Source organism: Salmo salar, chromosome ssa26 (assembly GCF_905237065.1).
Source record: "Salmo salar chromosome ssa26, Ssal_v3.1, whole genome shotgun sequence".
Lineage (NCBI taxonomy): Eukaryota > Metazoa > Chordata > Actinopteri > Salmoniformes > Salmonidae > Salmo > Salmo salar.
This window is the reverse complement of record NC_059467.1, coordinates 47,555,256-47,576,184: the sequence shown is the minus strand read 5'-3', so window position 1 is coordinate 47,576,184 and position 20,929 is coordinate 47,555,256. Positions and strand designations below refer to the sequence as shown.

General features: G+C 43.3%; 2 protein-coding genes across 18 annotated transcripts in view; one reads left to right on the top strand and one right to left on the bottom strand.

Annotated features, from left to right (window-relative positions):
• LOC106594011 (sodium/potassium/calcium exchanger 1) overlaps positions 1 to 6,396 on the top strand; it is a 48,804-nt gene extending 42,408 nt beyond the window's left edge. For 4 of the 8 annotated variants that reach the window (XM_045709154.1, XM_045709155.1, XM_045709152.1 and 1 more), the window contains 2 exons: positions 1,929 to 2,095; positions 5,196 to 6,396. In XM_045709154.1, coding sequence (XP_045565110.1) covers positions 1,929 to 2,095; positions 5,196 to 5,445 — 417 coding nt within the window. In that variant the 3' untranslated portion in view covers positions 5,446 to 6,396. The remainder of the gene's footprint in view (positions 1 to 1,928; positions 2,096 to 5,195) is intronic. The other 4 variants (XR_006762291.1, XR_006762293.1, XR_006762292.1 and 1 more) reach the window with 4 other exon arrangements.
• A 311-nt stretch (positions 6,397 to 6,707) lies between these two features.
• Positions 6,708 to 20,929, bottom strand: part of LOC106587766 (C-myc promoter-binding protein) — a 265,908-nt gene continuing 251,686 nt past the window's right edge. For 7 of the 10 annotated variants that reach the window (XM_045709140.1, XM_045709141.1, XM_045709145.1 and 4 more), the window contains 7 exons: positions 19,420 to 19,600; positions 19,027 to 19,287; positions 17,373 to 17,490; positions 15,587 to 15,613; positions 14,149 to 14,311; positions 11,948 to 12,012; positions 6,708 to 11,713 (listed from right to left, as the gene is read on the bottom strand). In XM_045709140.1, coding sequence (XP_045565096.1) covers positions 11,577 to 11,713; positions 11,948 to 12,012; positions 14,149 to 14,311; positions 15,587 to 15,613; positions 17,373 to 17,490; positions 19,027 to 19,287; positions 19,420 to 19,600 — 952 coding nt within the window. In that variant the 3' untranslated portion in view covers positions 6,708 to 11,576. The remainder of the gene's footprint in view (positions 11,714 to 11,947; positions 12,013 to 14,148; positions 14,312 to 15,586; positions 15,614 to 17,372; positions 17,491 to 19,026; positions 19,288 to 19,419; positions 19,601 to 20,929) is intronic. The other 3 variants (XM_045709144.1, XM_045709149.1, XM_045709150.1) reach the window with 1 other exon arrangement.

Genomic DNA, 20,929 nt, shown 5'->3' with positions numbered 1-20,929 from the left:
TCACATGACTGCCATCTTGTTTAGAAAATATTAGTCCAGTCCTTCTTTGACTCAGACCAGGATTGAATCAGATCAGCGATAACCCGAGGTAACAGACAGACCCGCGGTAACAGACAGACCCGAGGTAACAGACAGACCCGAGGTAACAGACAGACCCGCGGTAACAGACAGACCCGAGGTAACAGACAGACCCGAGGTAACAGACAGACCCGAGGTAACAGACAGACCCGCGGTAACAGACAGACCCGAGGTAACAGACAGACCCGAGGTAACAGACAGACCCGCGGTAACAGACAGACCCGCGGTAACAGACAGACCCGAGGTAACAGACAGACCCGCGGTAACAGACAGACCCGCGGTAACAGACAGACCCGCGGTAACAGACAGACCCGAGGTAACAGACAGACCCGTAGTTTATAGTTGTTTTTGTTTAGGTGATTTGGGAGGTGTAACTACGTAGGAGCTGTCAAATCAGTGAGCGGTTGCTCTTGTTGTCATGGTCACAAAACCACACCCATCCTTATATCTCCCGCATATTAGAAGTTCAGAATGAGAAGGTGTAAGGCCGCTATATAGAAATAATGACACTCAAATTGAAAATCATTAAACCAAATAGCAAGGATGTAGATCAGCCTAATGAAGGTGTAGATTACATCACACATTTTAGTGTTTGAGTTTAACACGGCTGCAGGGGATTTCTATTAGTGCATCCAATGGCAATGTCCACGATAGCTATAACGGTAGGGCTAACGATAGGTCCAACGATAGGGCTAACGATAGGTGTAACGATAGGCGTAACGATAGGGCTAACGATAGGTGTAACGATAGGTCCAACGATAGGGCGTAACGATAGGGCGTAACGATAGGCATAACGATAGGGCTAACGATAGGGCTAACGATAGGTCCAACGATAGGCATAACGATAGGGCTAACGACAGGCGTAATGATAGGTCCAACGATAGGGCGTAACGATAGGGCTAACGATAGGGCTAACGATAGGTCTAACGATAGGCATAACGATAGGGCTAACGATAGGTCTAACGATAGGCATAACGATAGGGCTAACGATAGGGCTAACGATAGGCCCAACGATAGGCATATCGATAGGCATAACGATAGGGCTAACGATAGGGCTAACGATAGGTCCAACGATAGGTCCAACGATAGGCATAACGATAGGTCCAACGATATGGCTAACGATATGGCTAATGATAGGGCTAACGATAGTTCTAACGTCGGGAGCCTCTTGGGGTTTTGACATCTCCAACAAAGTAACACTTCCAACACCACCTACTATAAACAAAAGCAATGATGAGCTACGGTTATCTTGGGTTAACGCTGGTCTGGTTGAATCCTGGCCTCCGTCTACACTCGGGATGAACAACGGATGTGCTATGTATTAGTCTATGAATTACATTTTGATAGATGTATTGACTGACTGTTATCTCCCTAGGTGGGTGAGACTGATTGGTTTATTGACTGACTGTTATCTCCCTAGGTGGGTGAGACTGATTGGTTTATTGACTGACTGTTATCTCCCTAGATGGGTGAGACTGATTGGTTTATTGACTGACTGTTATCTCCCTAGATGGGTGAGACTGATTGGTTTATTGACTGACTGTTATCTCCCTAGATGGGTGAGACTGATTGGTTTATTGACTGACTGTTATCTCCCTAGGTGGGTGAGACTGATTGACTGTTATCTCCCTAGATGGGTGAGACTGATTGATTTATTGACTGTTATCTCCCTAGGTGGGTGAGACTGATTGATTGATTGACTGACTGTTATCTCCCTAGGTGGGTGAGACTGATTGATTGATTGATTGACTGTTATCTCCCTAGATGGGTGAGACTGATTGATTTATTGACTGTTATCTCCCTAGGTGGGTGAGACTGATTGGTTTATTGACTGACTGTTATCTCCCTAGGTGGGTGAGACCATAGGCATCTCAGAGGAGATCATGGGCCTGACCATCCTGGCAGCAGGCACCTCCATCCCTGACCTCATCACTAGTGTCATCGTGGCCCGTAAAGGACTAGGAGACATGGCTGTGTCCAGCTCAGTGGGATCTAACATCTTCGATATCACTATGGGGTTAGTATAGACCACTATCACTACAGAGATATCACTATGGGGTTAGTATAGACCACTATCACTACAGAGATATCACTATGGGGTTAGTATAGACCACTATAACTACAGAGATATCACTATGGGGTTAGTATAGACCACTATAACTACAGAGATATCACTATGGGGTTAGTATAGACCACTATCACTACAGAGATATCACTACGGGGTTAGTATAGACCACTATCACTACAGAGATATCACTATGGGGTTAGTATAGACCACTATAACTACAGAGATATCACTATGGGGTTAGTATAGACCACTATCACTACAGAGATATCACTATGGGGTTAGTATAGACCACTATCACTACAGAGATATCACTATGGGGTTAGTATAGACCACTATCACTACAGAGATATCACTATGGGGTTAGTATAGACCACTATAACTACAGAGATATCACTATGGGGTTAGTATAGACCACTATCACTACAGAGATATCACTATGGGGTTAGTATAGACCACTATCACTACAGAGATATCACTATGGGGTTAGTATAGACCACTATCACTACAGAGATATCACTATGGGGTTAGTATAGACCACTATCACTACAGAGATATCACTATGGGGTTAGTATAGACCACTATAACTACAGAGATATCACTATGGGGTTAGTATAGACCACTATAACTACAGAGATATCACTATGGGGTTAGTATAGACCACTATAACTACAGAGATATCACTATGGGGTTAGTATAGACCACTATCACTACAGAGATATCACTATGGGGTTAGTATAGACCACTATCACTACAGAGATATCACTATGGGGTTAGTATAGACCACTATAACTACAGAGATATCACTATGGGGTTAGTATAGACCACTATCACTACAGAGATATCACTATGGGGTTAGTATAGACCACTATCACTACAGAGATATCACTATGGGGTTAGTATAGACCACTATCACTACAGAGATATCACTATGGGGTTAGTATAGACCACTATAACTACAGAGATATCACTATGGGGTTAGTATAGACCACTATAACTACAGAGATATCACTATGGGGTTAGTATAGACCACTATAACTACAGAGATATCACTATGGGGTTAGTATAGACCACTATCACTACAGAGATATCACTATGGGGTTAGTATAGACCACTATAACTACAGAGATATCACTATGGGGTTAGTATAGACCACTATAACTACAGAGATATCACTATGGGGTTAGTATAGACCACTATCACTACAGAGATATCACTATGGGGTTAGTATAGACCACTATCACTACAGAGATATCACTATGGGGTTAGTATAGACCACTATCACTACAGAGATATCACTATGGGGTTAGTATAGACCACTATCACTACAGAGATATCACTATGGGGTTAGTATAGACCACTATCACTACAGAGATATCACTATGGGGTTAGTATAGACCACTATCACTACAGAGATATCACTACGGGGTTAGTATAGACCACTATCACTACAGAGATATCACTACGGGGTTAGTATAGACCACTATCACTACAGAGATATCACTATGGGGTTAGTATAGACCACTATCACTACAGAGATATCACTATGGGGTTAGTATAGACCACTATCACTACAGAGATATCACTATGGGGTTAGTATAGACCACTATCACTACAGAGATATCACTATGGGGTTAGTATAGACCACTATCACTACAGAGATATCACTATGGAGTTAGTATAGACCACTATAACTACAGAGATATCACTATGGGGTTAGTATAGACCACTATCACTACAGAGATATCACTATGGGGTTAGTATAGACCACTATCACTACAGAGATATCACTATGGGGTTAGTATAGACCACTGTAACTGCAGAGATATCACTATGGGGTTAGTATAGACCACTATCACTACAGAGATATCACTATGGGGTTAGTATAGACCACTATAACTACAGAGATATCACTATGGGGTTAGTATAGACCACTATAACTACAGAGATATCACTATGGGGTTAGTATAGACCACTATAACTACAGAGATATCACTATGGGGTTAGTATAGACCACTATCACTACAGAGATATCACTATGGGGTTAGTATAGACCACTATCACTACAGAGATATCACTATGGGGTTAGTATAGACCACTATCACTACAGAGATATCACTATGGGGTTAGTATAGACCACTATCACTACAGAGATATCACTATGAACTGTCTACCGTTGTCTAGTAAACGATCAAGGCAATTTGTGTTACTACTCTCAAAAGTGATTGTCTCTCTCCCTGTCTGTCTCCACCCCTCCTCTCTCTGTCTCTCACTCTCTCTACATCCCTCTGTCTCCACCCCTCCTCTGTCTCTCACTCTCTCTCTACATCCCTCTGCCTCCACCCCTCCTCTCTCTCTCTCTACATCCCTCTGTCTCCACCCCTCCTCTCTCTGTCTCTCACTCTCCCTCTCTACATCCCTCTGTCTCCACCCCTCCTCTCTCTGTCTCTCACTCTCCCTCTCTACATCCCTCTGCCTCCACCCCTCCTCTCTCTCTACCGCCCTCTGCCTCCACCCCTCCTCTCTCTCTCTCTCTACATCCCTCTGCCTCTCTCTCTACATCCCTCTCTGTCTCCACCCCTCCTCTCTCTCTCTCTCTACATCCCTCTGTCTCCACCCCTCCTCTGTCTCTCACTCTCCCTCTCTACATCCCTCTGCCTCCACCCCTCCTCTCTCTCTACCGCCCTCTGCCTCCACCCCTCCTCTCTCTCTCTCTACATCCCTCTGCCTCCACCCCTCCTCTCTCTCTCTACATCCCTCTGCCTCCACCCCTCTCTCTCTCGCTACATCCCTCTGCCTCCACCCCTCCTCTCTCTCTCTCTACATCCCTCTGCCTCCACCCCTCCTCTCTCTCTCTCTCTACATCCCTCCACCCCTCCTCTCTCTCTCTCTCTCTCTACATCCCTCTGCCTCCACCCCTCCTCTATCTCTCTCTACATCCCTCTGCCTCCACCCCTCCTCTCTCTCCCTCTCTACATTCCTCCTCTCTCTCCCTCTCCCTCTCTACATCCCTCCACCCCTCCTCTCCCTCTCCCTCTCTACGTCCCTCCAGCCTGCCTGTCCCATGGTTGATCTTCTCGGCGATGCAAGGCGGTGTACCGGTGGCGGTGAACTCCAACGGTCTGTTCTGTGCCATCGTGCTCCTCTTCGTCATGCTCCTCTTCGTCATCGTCAGCATCGCGGCGTGTCGGTGGAAGATGAGCCGTGTTCTGGGCTTCACCATGTTCATGCTTTACTTCGTGTTCCTGGTGCTCAGTGTGATGCTGGAAGACCGTATTATTATCTGCCCCGTCTCCATCTGAGGTCAGACACCATTATGTTAGCTTCAGGAACGGTTATTTTTTTACTAAGATGAAACTGTTTATGTTGTACTGTACAGAGCATTATGGGTACTGTAGTACATCATATTACAATGAGGAGGGAGGGAAAAAAAGAGGCGTGTCAGGAAGTCATTTAAATAATAACCTCCAAACTGTATCGTTGTCAGTCACTAACATTCACGGTATAGGGGGTTAGAGATTCCCTAGTGTTACTGTTCACAGAGGTGATTGTGTTGTCTATGTTGAGCCAGGTATTGTTGAATCAGTGGACACCTCCATGGTTGGACTATTGCTGGTCTCTTTCACCAGAACTGACGTGCAGCAGTAGAGTTTGTCTGTCCACAACTACTGAAGAGAGACACAGTAATTGTAGAAGTTGTCCAGCCACACACACACACATCCATTTTAGTGTTCATCCATGTAAAAATGTCAATAGTCATTTCTTTTAGAGTAAAAAAAAAACACAACAAAAATGATTTATCAGGTGCAGAGAGGTACAGCAGCTTGATTTATCAGGTGCAGAGAGGTACAGCAGCTTGATTTATCAGGTGCAGAGAGGTACAGCAGCTTGATTTATCAGGTGCAGAGAGGTACAGCAGCTTGATTTATCAGGTGCAGAGAGGTACAGCAGCTTGATTTATCAGGTGCAGAGAGGTACAGCAGCTTGACTTGTCATGTTAATGATTCTGTGTCTAGAAAACCCAGGAATGGTGTAGTGCAGTTACACGACTCATATGTAAACCCAGGAATGGTGTAGTGCAGTTACACGACCCATATGTAAACCCAGGAATGGTGTAGTGCAGTTACACGACCCATATGTAACCATTAGTTCATTAACTGTCAGCATTGTAGTGTTATGTATGTATGTATGCAATACACTTGTGTGGGTCAGATGGATGCAAAGAGAATGTATTGATGTATACTAAACTATCCATATGTTGTACTTACAATCCATGCTGCAATTAAATCATTTTTTAAATAATATTCAATAAAAGGTGTAGTGTTGATTGGTTAATTATGTTGTATGAAAACATGTTCTGGGATCATTTAAAACTGAAGCCAGGATTCAATCAAAAGGTGCATTATCAAATACATATATACAACAAAGTGTGTGGTGGACAACGTGTCTTTCAAAGACACTTTTCCCCGGCGTTCACAAAGATCGTGTTCGCTGTCAAGGCTGTGGGTTTAAGCATAAATCCCAGACGTGATTTAATCCCAGTGTAGAAACACACAGGATTGGCCACGGTATAAGTGATTTTATTTCCAGTCCGAGACAATTCTGAAGATCCAGTCAACATTTCATTATTCATCTCATCATCAGATCCACAGACCCGTCATACACAGCTGTACACAACACTAGAAACATTTTACAAAATGTCTTCTCTACGAAGAGCAGATCAAACGTTATACAATGACACATTTTGTTTGGACATTTCCTTCTACACGATTAATAACCTTCTAGAGCTTTATTCAGTCTGTAGAAGTGAAGTGTGAGAGATTCTGTGATTGAAATGTAAAGGTCATTTCCCATGGAGCGGCCATACGCACCGTTTACCGTCAATGCACTCTCTGCTAAAGCAGGAACACAGCCTTTACATTTCAATCACCCTGCAAAACTGAACTTCCGCCACGCGGATTGAATAGAGCCCTTCATCTGCAGAGATTGACAACAAAACGATTTAAAGTTGTTGACACTGCTGATATTCATGAGTGATATTTTTGACAGTCCAGGTCTCTCTTAACCGCTTGGTTGGTTGGTAACAATCTTTAGCTTTCAAAATAGCCACGTCCGTTTCATGTTTGCATAGTAGCGCTATTCTGCGATTGGTGCTCTCAGCTGTCAGTCATTGAAGTGGCCAGCTCTCATTGGACCCTTCTTGAATGAGGTCCTCTTCTAGCCAATGACATCAGTCTGTTGTTACATTGTAATTGGAGGTCACCGATGTGCTGGTGACGTTCCGTCTACATTGTAGTCGGCCAGGATTGGTGTTTAACGTATCTGTTAAAAGGGGGGGACATTTTGACGTCATAAAAGGTACTTCAATGATTTCATTCTGAATTGGAAGAGAGAGAGGTGTTGCTGCGTACTTCAACCTGGGAGGATTTTCAAGTGTTCAAGTGGACTCACACAACTGAAAGCATCATAATCTATGTTCAGGTGCATAAAATCACCAAACATGATTTAAAATGAACTGAAGACAATACATGGCCAAAGGCTGGACTTGGTATCATCAGTATAACACGCCAGGTATAAACAGCTATGTCATCATAGCCACTGTACCGAGGTCCTGATACTTCAACCTCTTCTTTCATTTCCCCCAAATAAAGGTTTTGACTGCATGTCATGTGCCACTGAACATTCAGTTGTGCTGCTGAACAATGAACCCAACGTAGGTTGTTACTCATATAGTACCTTGTATGGAAGAAAAACACAACACTGTATACAGTATATAGATGAACACAGACATAGGATCACATCTAAAGCTTTTGAGGATGTATCAAGTTATTGAACGTCGTTGTGTCGGCCTGACGTCCTTAACGTGGGTTAGAAACCAGATCTGAACTGGCCTCCGGTTTGGGAATACAACTTGTGACTGGAGTGACTCAGTCAGAGTCGGGCTCAATTCCATTTCAAATTGGTCAATTTAGAAACAAACCAAATTCAAATTGAAAAGCATTGAAGAGAATTGACTGGAATTGAAATGGAATGAACCCCAACTCTGGATTTACTGACACATCAATGGTCTGAATCATTCTTTCTGAACCCCAACTCTGGACTTATAGCTCCTTAACAGAACTAGACTGGACTAAAATATAAACGCAACATGCAACACTTTCAAAGATTTTACTGAGTTACAGTTCATAGAAGGGAATCAGTCAATTAAAATAAATTCATTAGGCCCCGAATCTATGTATTTCACATGACTGGGTAGCAGCGCAGCCATGGGTGGGCCTGGGAGGGCATAGGCCCACCCACTTGGAAGCCAAGTCCACCCACTGGGGAGCCAGGTTCAGCCAAACAGAATAATTCTTTCCCCACAAAAGGGTTTTATTACAGACAGAAATACTCCTCAGCACCCCCCCCTCCTCCTCAGACAATCCCGCAGGTGAAGAAGCCGGATGTGGAGATCCTGGGCTGGCGTGGTTACACGTGGTCTGCGGTTGTGAGGCCGGTTGGATGTACTGACAAATTACGTTGGAGGTGGCTTACGGTAGAGAAATAAACATTCAATTCTCTGGAAACAGCTCTGTTGGACATTCCTGCAGTCAGCATGCAAATTGCACACTCCCTCAAAACTTGAGGTATCTGTGGCATTCTGTTGTGTGACAAAACTGCGCATTTTAGAGTGGGCTTTAATTGTCCCCTGCACAAGGTGCACTTGTGTAATGATCATGCTGTTTAATCAGCTTCTTGATTTGGATTATCTTGGCAAAGGATAAACAAATTTGGATGTAAACAAATTTGTGCGCAAAATTTGATTTGAGAGAAATAAGCTTTTTGTGCATATGGAACATTTCTGGGATCTTTTATTTCAGCTCATGAAAAATGGGACCAACACTTTACATGTTGCGTTTATATTTTTGTTCAGTATATACACTGTACCATCGTACCGTTTTGGATTATTCTTTTTTTGGTTCTAAAACACATAAATTAAAATCTAAAAAAGGTTTTTGAAGGGGAACAGACAGTTACCTCAAAACTATTGAACAACCCATACTTTCCTTGTAAATTCCCTGTCATAACCCACTATTCACAGTTTATAACACCTGAAGAGAAGCCCACACGTATAGGTGGTACAGAGAATATGAAAGGGCATGAAACACGGAACCTACTGTCTTGTAGAAATATTCCCTCCATATATCAAAAGGGTAACTACATGTTCTTAACAGTACACAGAGGTCCTCAAAGGTACTCCAACTTTAACTTGAAGGTACTTTAAAAAAGGTACTTTCACATTAATGATATTAATACTGATATCTGAGGAGCCGATTCATACAGCATGTTGTGACAAAGATGTCAAAGTCTGTTTTACAGTCGCACATTACTTTAAAAACAGAAACAGTGGTCAATCAGTTTTGTAAACGTCAAAGTATTCGACTCAGTATGGGTATTTCTGTAATAGATATTTATATTTTGTTGATCAAAACGAATCAATCCATACTCGGGATACGTCTTGTCAACAACAACATCTGTTGTAAAGTGCAGCGGAAATTGAGTATTTATCGCAACATTTTGGCAGTTTTAAAGCGACTTTAGTTGTTTTGAGTGAATCTTTGAATGCCCTCACTGATACAATACTTCAAACCAGCTTAGTTCAGTTTACCATGGACATTAGAGTGGTACAGTAACAGGTACAGTTACACTACTCACTGTAAATACTACTAGATCTTTCTAACAGCCATCAACCACAGGAGGACAGGAATGGATGTTTAACCTGACATGAAGCCAGTACATCCATCAACCACAGGAGGACAGGGATGGATGTTTAACCTGACATGAAGCCAGTACATCCATCAACCACAGGAGGACAGGGATGGATGTTTAACCTGACATGAAGCCAGTACATCTATCAACCACAGGAGGACAGGAATGGATGTTTAACCTGACATGAAGCCAGTACATCCATCAACCACAGGAGGACAGGAATGGATGTTTAACCTGACATGAAGCCAGTACATCCATCAACCACAGGAGGACAGGAATGGATGTTTAACCTGACATGAAGCCAGTACATCCATCAACCACAGGAGGACAGGAATGGATGTTTAACCTGACATGAAGCCAGTACATCCATCAACCACAGGAGGACAGGGATGGATGTTTAACCTGACATGAAGCCAGTACATCCATCAACCACAGGAGGACAGGAATGGATGTTTAAACTGACATGAAGCCAGTACATCCATCAACCACAGGAGGACAGGAATGGATGTTTAACCTGACATGAAGCCAGTACATCCATCAACCACAGGAGGACAGGAATGGATGTTTAACCTGACATGAAGCCAGTACATCCATCAACCACAGGAGGACAGGGATGGATGTTTAACCTGACATGAAGCCAGTACATCCATCAACCACAGGAGGACAGGAATGGATGTTTAAACTGACATGAAGCCAGTACATCCATCAACCACAGGAGGACAGGAATGGATGTTTAACCTGACATGAAGCCAGTACATCCATCAACCACAGGAGGACAGGAATGGATGTTTAACCTGACATGAAGCCAGTACATCCATCAACCACAGGAGGACAGGAATGGATGTTTAAACTGACATGAAGCCAGTACATCCATCAACCACAGGAGGACAGGAATGGATGTTTAAACTGACATGAAGCCAGTACATCCATCAACCACAGGAGGACGGGAATGGATGTTTAAACTGACATGAAGACAGTACATCCATCTAAACAAATAAAACAGACTAAAATAAATAAAAGGCTTACTTTGTATAAATAGAATTCAAGTTAAGTAAAATATTGCTTATATTAGTCTCTATATTTGACTATATAATACAAATGTTGTTTTATAAAAGGTCCCTACTACTACTACTACTGTCGTATATAAAGTACATTTTGTATTTTATGTAACAATTTGTACAAGATACCCCGAAATAGAACATGTCAAAATGTGTGAAACCGTTGTTAAGTTCATGAGTATGATCTCCCTCCATCCAGAGTGGTATGTCCAGAACCTTCTACAACCAGCTGATGACATGGGATTTTAAAAACATCCCTTTTGTGAGACTAGTCAGACTACATAATAACACCCTGGTCGGTCAGCTCCGTTAGTCTCTGGTCATCCCCGTCACATCTCTCACAGGTGACGGACATGACCCAAAACATCACGCTGTCAACAAGCTCACATTCTGGAAGTCTTTCTAAAGGGATTCCTGAGCTCGTCTTTAAAGCAACCCTCAGTCCTCTTTGGGAAAGCCACCGTTGTAATACATGGATTTTATACAGCGCTTTCATGGACACAAAGATCTCTTGAACCCTACCCATGTGTGCTACCCACGTGTGTTACCCACGGCTGTGCTATGCTGAGTGACGGAGGTGACTGGCCGGGTGGAGGCTGACACGTCAGGGCTAAAGGGGTCAGAGTTCAGAGGTAGGGCTCTCCGAAGGTCTTGCGACACTCCATGACCCCAGCGCTGGGCGGACGGTCGCAGTTGTGCGTCAGCTTCACCAGGTTGGGGCTGAGGTGGTCGTACGCCATCTTGTATTCACGGTCAAAAGCGTCTGGAGGGAGGAGGAAGAGTGAGGCGAGATTAACACATCGATGTTTAACACTGATTTAAATGTCATTTAAACTGAAGACCTTCTAGTGAAAGCGCTGCAGTACACTGCAGGAGCATTCAACAGTGTATGGGTTGACTTCTAGATGACATTTTTGTGCCTTGCACCTGAAGAGTAGTTGGCTGTGAGTACACTACAGTACTTCTGAAACTACTAGCACAATGAAAGCAAACTTACCGATGTCAATGTTGTCCTTTCCCAGAGCCACCAGACACAGGAAGAGGATGTCTCTGTACAGACTCCTGCAGAGGGATGTTAGATGATACAGAGGACATTTAGCAGACTAGTTCCAGTAGATAGCAGCATGCTGACCGGCTGTCTTTCACATTAAAGGGGCTAATGATCCTTAATGTTGACCTTAACCTTTTTCCAACCTTGCTATATTTACACCAACTGACTCAACTCAAATCAAATTGTATTGGTCACAAACACATGGTTAGCAGATGTTATTGGTCACATACACATGGTTAGCAGATGTTATTGGTCACATACACATGGTTAGCAGATGTTAATGCGAGTGTAGCGAAATGCTTGTGCTTCTAGTTCCGACAGTGCAGTAATATCTAACAAGTAATCTAACAATTCCCCAACAACTACCTTATACACACAAATCTAAAGGTGTGAATGAGAATATGTACAGTTGAAGTCAGAAGTTTACATACACCTTAGCCAAATACATTTAAACTCAGTTTTTCACAATTCCTGACATTTAATCCTAGTAAAATTCCCTGTCCTAGGTCAGTTAGGATCACCACTTTATTTTAAGAATGTGAAATGTCAGAATAATAGTAGAGAAAATTTATTTCAGCTTTTATTTATTTCATCACATTCCCAGTGGGTCAGAAGTTTACATACACTCAATTAGTATTTGGTAGCATTGACTTTAAAATTGTTTTTGGCCCATTCCTCCTGACAGAGCTGGTGTAACTGAGTCAGGTTTGTAGGCCTCCTTGCTCGCACACACTTTTTCAGTTCTGCCCACAAATTTTCTATGTAATTGAGATCAGGGTTTTGTGATGGCCATTCCAAAACCTTTACATTGTTGTCCTTAAGCCATTTTGTCACAACTTAGGAAGTATGCTTGGGGTCATTGTCCATTTGGAAGACCCATTTGCGACCAAGCTTTAACTTTCTGACTGATGTCTTGAGATGTTGCTTCAGTATATCCACATAATTTTCCTTCCTCATGATGCCATCTTTTTTGTGAAGTGCACCAGTCCCTCCTGCAGCAAAGCACCCCCACAACATGATGCTGCCACCCCCGTGCTTCACGGTTGGGATGGTGTTCTTCGGCTTGCAAGCCTCCCCCTTTTTCCTCCAAACATAACGATGGTCATTATGGCCAAACAGTTCTATTTTTGTTTCAGACCAGAGGACATTTCTCCAAAAATCTTTGTCCCCATGTGCAGTTGCAAACCGTAGTCTGGCTTTTTTATGGCGGTTTTGGAGCGGCCTTTCAGGTTATGTCGATATAGGACTTGTTTTACTGTGGATATGATACTTCTGTACCTGTTTCCTCCAGCATCTTCACAAGGTCCTTTGATGTTGTTCTGGAATTGATTTGCACTTTTTGCACCAAAGAAAATACATTTCTAAGAGACAGAACACGTCTCCTTCCTGAGCGGTATGACGGCTGCGTGGTCACATGGTGTTTATACTTGCGTACTATTGTATGTACAGATGAACATGGTACCTTCAGGCATTTGGAAATTGCTCCCAAGGATGAACCAGACTTGTGGAGGTCTACAATCTTTTTTCTGAGGTCTTGGATGATTTATTTTGATTTTCCCATGATGTCAAGCAAAGAGGCACTGAGTTTGAAGGTAGGCCTTGAAATACATCCACAGGTACACCTCCAATTTACTCAAATAATGTCAATTAGCCTATCAAAAGCTTCTAAAGCCGTGACATCATTTTCTGGAATTTTCCAAGCTGTTTAAAGGCAGAGTCAATTTAGTGTATGTAAACTTCTGACCCACTGGAATTGTGATACAGTGAATTACTAGTCAAATAATCTGTCTGTAAACAGTTGTTAGAAAAATGATTTGTGTCATGCGCAAAGTAGATGTCCTAACCGACTTGCCAAAACTATAGTTTGTTAACAAGAAATTTGTGGAGTGGTTGAAAAACAAGTTTTAATGACTCCAACCCAAGTGCATATAAACTTCCGACTTCAACTGTACATATAAATATCTGGATGAGCGAAAGCGCTCTGAATGTTGCAGATAGAAATAGGACGAATAGAGCTGATGATTCTTTACCCTGACAGACAATCATGTCTGTTCTACATGGCACATCTCTATCTGAATGTTTCAGTAGCGTTACATCCTCCTGAACATGCCCCTGGACAATGGCGTTATCAATGTGTAACCCCTGACCTTTGCCTCTTGACCCCCAGGCTCTGCCCCAGCAGCTGTAGGAGCTGTCCCATTGGTCGAGAGACGTCGTTCCTCTGGATGCTCTTGACCACGCTGTGGAGTAGCTCCTCCCCAAACGGATGCTCCGCCTCGCTCACAGGACGACACAACGGGTAGCCCACACCTGGAGGCAGGGGTCCGGGGTCAGAAAGATAGATATGTAGGCTACACTAATACACACTTCATATAGAACAAACGTGTCCACGTGCACACACACGTAGGTATGCAAGACCGATCACACACACACAGTAAACCACAGATGCTAACCCATTCTCAAATACAGGAGTGTATAATACAGGAGTGTATAATACAGGAGTGTATATTACAGGAGTGTATAATACAGGAGTGTATATTACAGGAGTGTATATTACATGACTGTATATTACAGGAGTGTATATTACAGGAGTGTATATTACAGGAGTGTATATTACAGGAGTATATAATACAGGAGTGTATATTACAGGAGTGTATATTACAGGAGTGTATAATACAGGAGTGTATATTACAGGAGTGTATATTACAGGAGTGTATAATACAGGAGTGTATAATACAGGAGTGTATATTACAGGAGTGTATAATACAGGAGTGTATATTACAGGAGTGTATATTACAGGAGTGTATATTACAGGAGTGTATAATACAGGAGTGTATATTACAGGAGTGTATATTACAGGAGTGTATAATACAGGAGTGTATATTACAGGAGTGTATAATACAGGAGTGTATAATACAGGAGTGTATATTACAGGAGTGTATATTACAGGAGTGTATATTACAGGAGTGTATAATACAGGAGTGTATATTACAGGAGTGTATATTACAGGAGTGTATAATACAGGAGTGTATAATACAGGAGTGTATAATACAGGAGTGTATATTACAGGAGTGTATAATACAGGAGTGTATAATACAGGAGTGTATAATACAGGAGTGTATAATACAGGAGTGTATATTACAGGAGTGTATATTACAGGAGTGTATAATACAGGAGTGTATAATACAGGAGTGTATAATACAGGAGTGTATATTACAGGAGTGTATATTACAGGAGTGTATAATACAGGAGTGTATAATACAGGAGTGTATTTGAGATCCAGCTAGACGAAGACACATTAAAATGTTGGAAGGACTGAAGAAAATGAATCTCTAGAAACAACATTATTTAGACAATTCAATCAAAGACAGCCCACAGAATTCTCAGGCTGTCAAGCAAGTGGAAAACAGCAATACAGCGATGCATTTCAACCACATAAAGATACTGAGGACAGAGAAAATGAAACAGGGTTTCCAAATGACTACAAGGAGAACAAACAGAGTGCAGCAAAGCAGAGAAGAACAGACAGGACACACAGAGACAAAGGAGAGGACTCAGCTGTCGAGTCCTAAAGAGAACACTCACTGTCTAACAACAGAGCACAATTAAGCCCTAAAAGACAGAGAACAGAGAGAACAACAGACCTCTGTTAGCTCCCAGACATTACAGTACACAGAGATCCAAAATGGCTGCTACATAGCTGCCCATGGTTCAGAGCTCTTCCATCTGCCAAAGTTAGGCTACAAAAAGGCTACAAGACATCCACAATTCATACAGATATGCTCTTAAAACCACAGTAAAATATAGACTTATGGCTTTATGTGTTCCTTGATAAAACAAGGTGCTGAGACGGCTTCAGGACCTGCTGTAGACCGTGACTTAATGCATTACACTGAGACGGTTTCAGGACCTGCTGTAGACTGTGACTTAATGCATTTCACTGAGACGGTTTCAGGACCTGCTGTAGACCGTGACTTAATGCATTTCACTGAGACGGTTTCAGGACCTGCTGTAGACCGTGACTTAATGCATTTCACTGAGACGGTTTCAGGACCTGCTGTAGACTGTGACTTAATGCATTTCACTGAGACGGTTTCAGGACCTGCTGTAGACCGTGACTTAATGCATTTCACTGAGACGGTTTCAGGACCTGCTGTAGACTGTGACTTAATGCATTTCACTGAGACAGTTTCAGGACCTGCTGTAGACTGTGACTTAATGCATTACACTGAGACGGTTTCAGGACCTGCTGTAGACTGTGACTTAATGCATTTCACTGAGACGGTTTCAGGACCTGCTGTAGACTGTGACTTAATGCATTTCACTGAGACAGTTTCAGGACCTGCTGTAGACTGTGACTTAATGCATTACACTGAGACGGTTTCAGGACCTGCTGTAGACTGTGACTTAATGCATTACACTGAGACGGTTTCAGGACCTGCTGTAGACCGTGACTTAGTGCATTTCACTGAGACGGTTTCAGGACCTGCTGTAGACTGTGACTTAATGCATTTCACTGAGACGGTTTCAGGACCTGCTGTAGACTGTGACTTAGTGCATTTCACTGAGACGGTTTCAGGACCTGCTGTAGACTGTGACTTAATGTATTTCACTGAGACGGTTTCAGGACCTGCTGTAGACTGTGACTTAGTGCATTTCACTGAGACAGTTTCAGGACCTGCTGTAGACTGTGACTTAATGCATTACACTGAGACGGTTTCAGGACCTGCTGTAGACTGTGACTTAATGCATTACACTGAGACGGTTTCAGGACCTGCAGTAGACTGTGACTTAATGCATTTCACTGAGACGGTTTCAGGACCTGCTGTAGACTGTGACTTAATGCATTACACTGAGACGGTTTCAGGACCTGCTGTAGACTGTGACTTAATGCATTACACTGAGACGGTTTCAGGACCTGCAGTAGACTGTGACTTAATGCATTACACTGAGACAGTTTCAGGACCTGCTGTAGACTGTGACTTAATGCATTACACTGAGACGGTTTCAGGACCTGCTGTAGACTGTGACTTAATGCATTTCACTGAGACGGTTTCAGGACCTGCTGTAGACTGTGACTTAATGCATTTCACTGAGACGGTTTCAGGACCTGCTGTAGACTGTGACTTAATGCATTTCACTGAGACGGTTTCAGGACCTGCTGTAGACTGTGACTTAATGCATTACACTGAGACGGTTTCAGGACCTGCTGTAGACTGTGACTTAATGCATTACACTGAGACGGTTTCAGGACCTGCAGTAGACTGTGACTTAATGCATTACACTGAGACGGTTTCAGGACCTGCTGTAGACTGTGACTTAATGCATTACACTGAGACGGTTTCAGGACCTGCTGTAGACCGTGACCTACTCTGTGTGTTCCAGAGGATGTAAAACGGCTGGATGAGATCCCGGTGCAGCTTGAGGTTATCCCATAAGATCTGGATCAACACGTGTTTACTGTCCTCTGACATCCAGTGGCGAGGGACCTGGGGAAGGACAGGGACAGATATGAGACACACACACACTAGCTCAATGACAATATATCTGGAGGGAGACGTATAGACAGGGAATAAGGGGTGAGACGAATAGACAGGGAATAAGGGGTGAGATGTATAGACAGGGAATAAGGGGTGAGCTGTATAGACAGGGAATAAGGGGTGAGGTGTATAGACAGGGAATAAGGGGTGAGATGTATAGACAGGGAATAAGGGGTGAGATGTATAGACAGGGAATAAGGGGTGAGATGTATAGACAGGGAATAAGGGGTGAGATGTATAGACAGGGAATAAGGGGTGAGGTGTATAGACAGGGAATAAGGGGTGAGATGTATAGACAGGGAATAAGGGGTGAGATGTATAGACAGGGAATAAGGGGTGAGCTGTATAGACAGGGAATAAGGGGTGAGGTGTATAGACAGGGAATAAGGGGTGAGATGTATAGACAGGGAATAAGGGGTGAGATGTATAGACAGGGAATAAGGGGTGAGATGTATAGACAGGGAATAAGGGGTGAGATGTATAGACAGGGAATAAGGGGTGAGGTGTATAGACAGGGAATAAGGGGTGAGATGTATAGACAGGGAATAAGGGGTGAGATGTATAGACAGGGAATAAGGGGTGAGCTGTATAGACAGGGAATAAGGGGTGAGGTGTATAGACAGGGAATAAGGGGTGAGATGTATAGACAGGGAATAAGGGGTGAGATGTATAGACAGGGAATAAGGGGTGAGATGTATAGACAGGGAATAAGGGGTGAGGTGTATAGACAGGGAATAAGGGGTGAGGTGTATAGACAGGGAATAAGGGGTGAGATGTATAGACAGGGAATAAGGGGTGAGGTGTATAGACAGGGAATAAGGGGTGAGGTGTATAGACAGGGAATAAGGGGTGAGGTGTATAGACAGGGAATAAGGGGTGAGGTGTATAGACAGGGAATAAGGGGTGAGGTGTATAGACAGGGAATAAGGGGTGAGGTGTATAGACAGGGAATAAGGGGTGAGGTGTATAGACAGGGAATAAGGGGTGAGGTGTATAGACAGGGAATAAGGGGTGAGGTGTATAGGCAGGGAATAAGGGGTGAGGTGTATAGACAGGGAATAAGGGGTGAGATGTATATACAGGGAATAAGGGGTGAGGTGTATAGACAGGGAATAAGGGGTGAGATGTATAGACAGGGAATAAGGGGTGAGGTGTATAGGCAGGGAATAAGGGGTGAGGTGTATAGACAGGGAATAAGGGGTGAGGTGTATAGACAGGGAATAAGGGGTGAGGTGTATAGACAGGGAATAAGGGGTGAGATGTATAGACAGGGAATAAGGGGTGAGATGTATAGACAGGGAATAAGGGGTGAGATGTATAGACAGGGAATAAGGGGTGAGGTGTATAGACAGGGAATAAGGGGTGAGATGTATAGACAGGGAATAAGGGGTGAGATGTATAGACAGGGAATAAGGGGTGAGATGTATAGACAGGGAATAAGGGGTGAGATGTATAGACAGGGAATGTATAGACAGTGTTCCCTACCGTAGATCCCCTGTTACAGTGCTCTGAGGTCAGTATGAGTCCAGGCAGGTTGCTGGGCAGGTCCAGACGTCTGAAGGACCAAACCAGGTTCCAGTAGATGATAGGATGGTGGTCCACCACGGCTGACACCGTGATAACAGGGTCTCCCTCGTTCTCCAGCAGGGACTCCAGCTCCTTCCACAGCACCAGGGGACTCAGGTAGGGTACGGTGACTGGTTCTGGGTGGTGGAGACGCCACTCCATATCAACACTCAGGGGGTCCTGGGGGGGTTAAAGGTCAGGGGTTAAAGTTGAGAAGTTAGGCTGTGGGTGGTCCTCGACCACTACAGATACATAACGATAATCAAGTAAGAATGTATGTGTGTGTGTGTGTGTTTTGGGGGTCTGTCTCACGCTGGCTTCGTTGAGTCGGCTGGGCAGGCTGCCTGTAGTGGGTACATTGTGGTTGAGTCGAGTTGGTTCCTCCATGGGGTCAAAGGCACTGACACTCCGCACCATAGCTGACCCTGGGGACAGGGCCCCCTGGCACCGCTCTGTAGGGATCTCTATACACTGGGCCCTGGACGACGACAGCCTGGGGATGGACACACACACACACACACACACACACACACACACACACACACACACACACACACACACACACACACACACACACACACACACACACACACACCAGTGTTAGGGCCAGGTGTTAGGGCCAGGTGTTAGGGCCAGGAGAAGCTCCTGTTTTCCATTGCAGATAGTATCAGTAGGCGGCTACTTCAGACACATTCTCTAATGAGTTGTCATGTAATCCAACAGAAACCCCAATGAGGAGGGAGAGAGAACACTACCACTATACTAATACTGACTAATAATCTCAGGAAACTAACTGAGAGAGAACACTACCACTATACTAATACTGACTAATAATCTCAGGAGACTAACTAGAGGAGAGAGAACACTACCACTATACTAATACTGACTAATAATCTCAGGAAACTAACTGAGAGAGAGAGAGAGAGAACACTACCACTATACTAATACTGACTAATAATCTCAGGAGACTAACTGAGAGAGAGAGAACACTACCACTATACTAATACTGACTAATAATCTCAGGAGACTAACTGAGAGAGAGAGAACACTACCACTATACTAATACTGACTAATAATCTCAGGAGACTAACTAAGAGAGAGAACACTACCACTATACTAATACTGACTAATAATCTCAGGAGACTAACTGAGAGAGAGAATACTACCACTATACTAATACTGACTAATAATCTCAGGAGACTAACTGAGAGAGAGAGAGAACACTACCACTATACTAATACTGACTAATAATCTCAGGAGACTAACTGAGAGAGAGAGAGAACACTACCACTATACTAATACTGACTAATAATCTCAGGAAACTAACTGAGAGAGAGAGAGAGAGAGAACACTACCACTATACTAATACTGACTAATAATCTCAGAAAACTAACAGAGAGAGAGAGAGAGAGAGAGAACACTACCACTATACTAATACTGATTAATAATCTCAGGAAACTAACAGAGAGAGAGAGAGAGAGAGAACACTACCACTATACTAATACTGATTAATAATCTCAGGAGACTAACTAAGAGAGAACACTACCACTATACTAATACTGACTAATAATCTCAGGAGACTAACAGAGAGAGAATACTACCACTATACTAATACTGACTAATAATCTCAGGAAACTAACTGAGAGAGAGAGAGAACACTACCACTATACTAATACTGACTAATAATCTCAGGAAACTAACTGAGAGAGAGAGAGAACACTACCACTATACTAATACTGACTAATAATCTCAGGAGACTAACTGAGAGAGAGAACACTACCACTATACTAATACTGACTAATAATCTCAGGAGACTAACTGA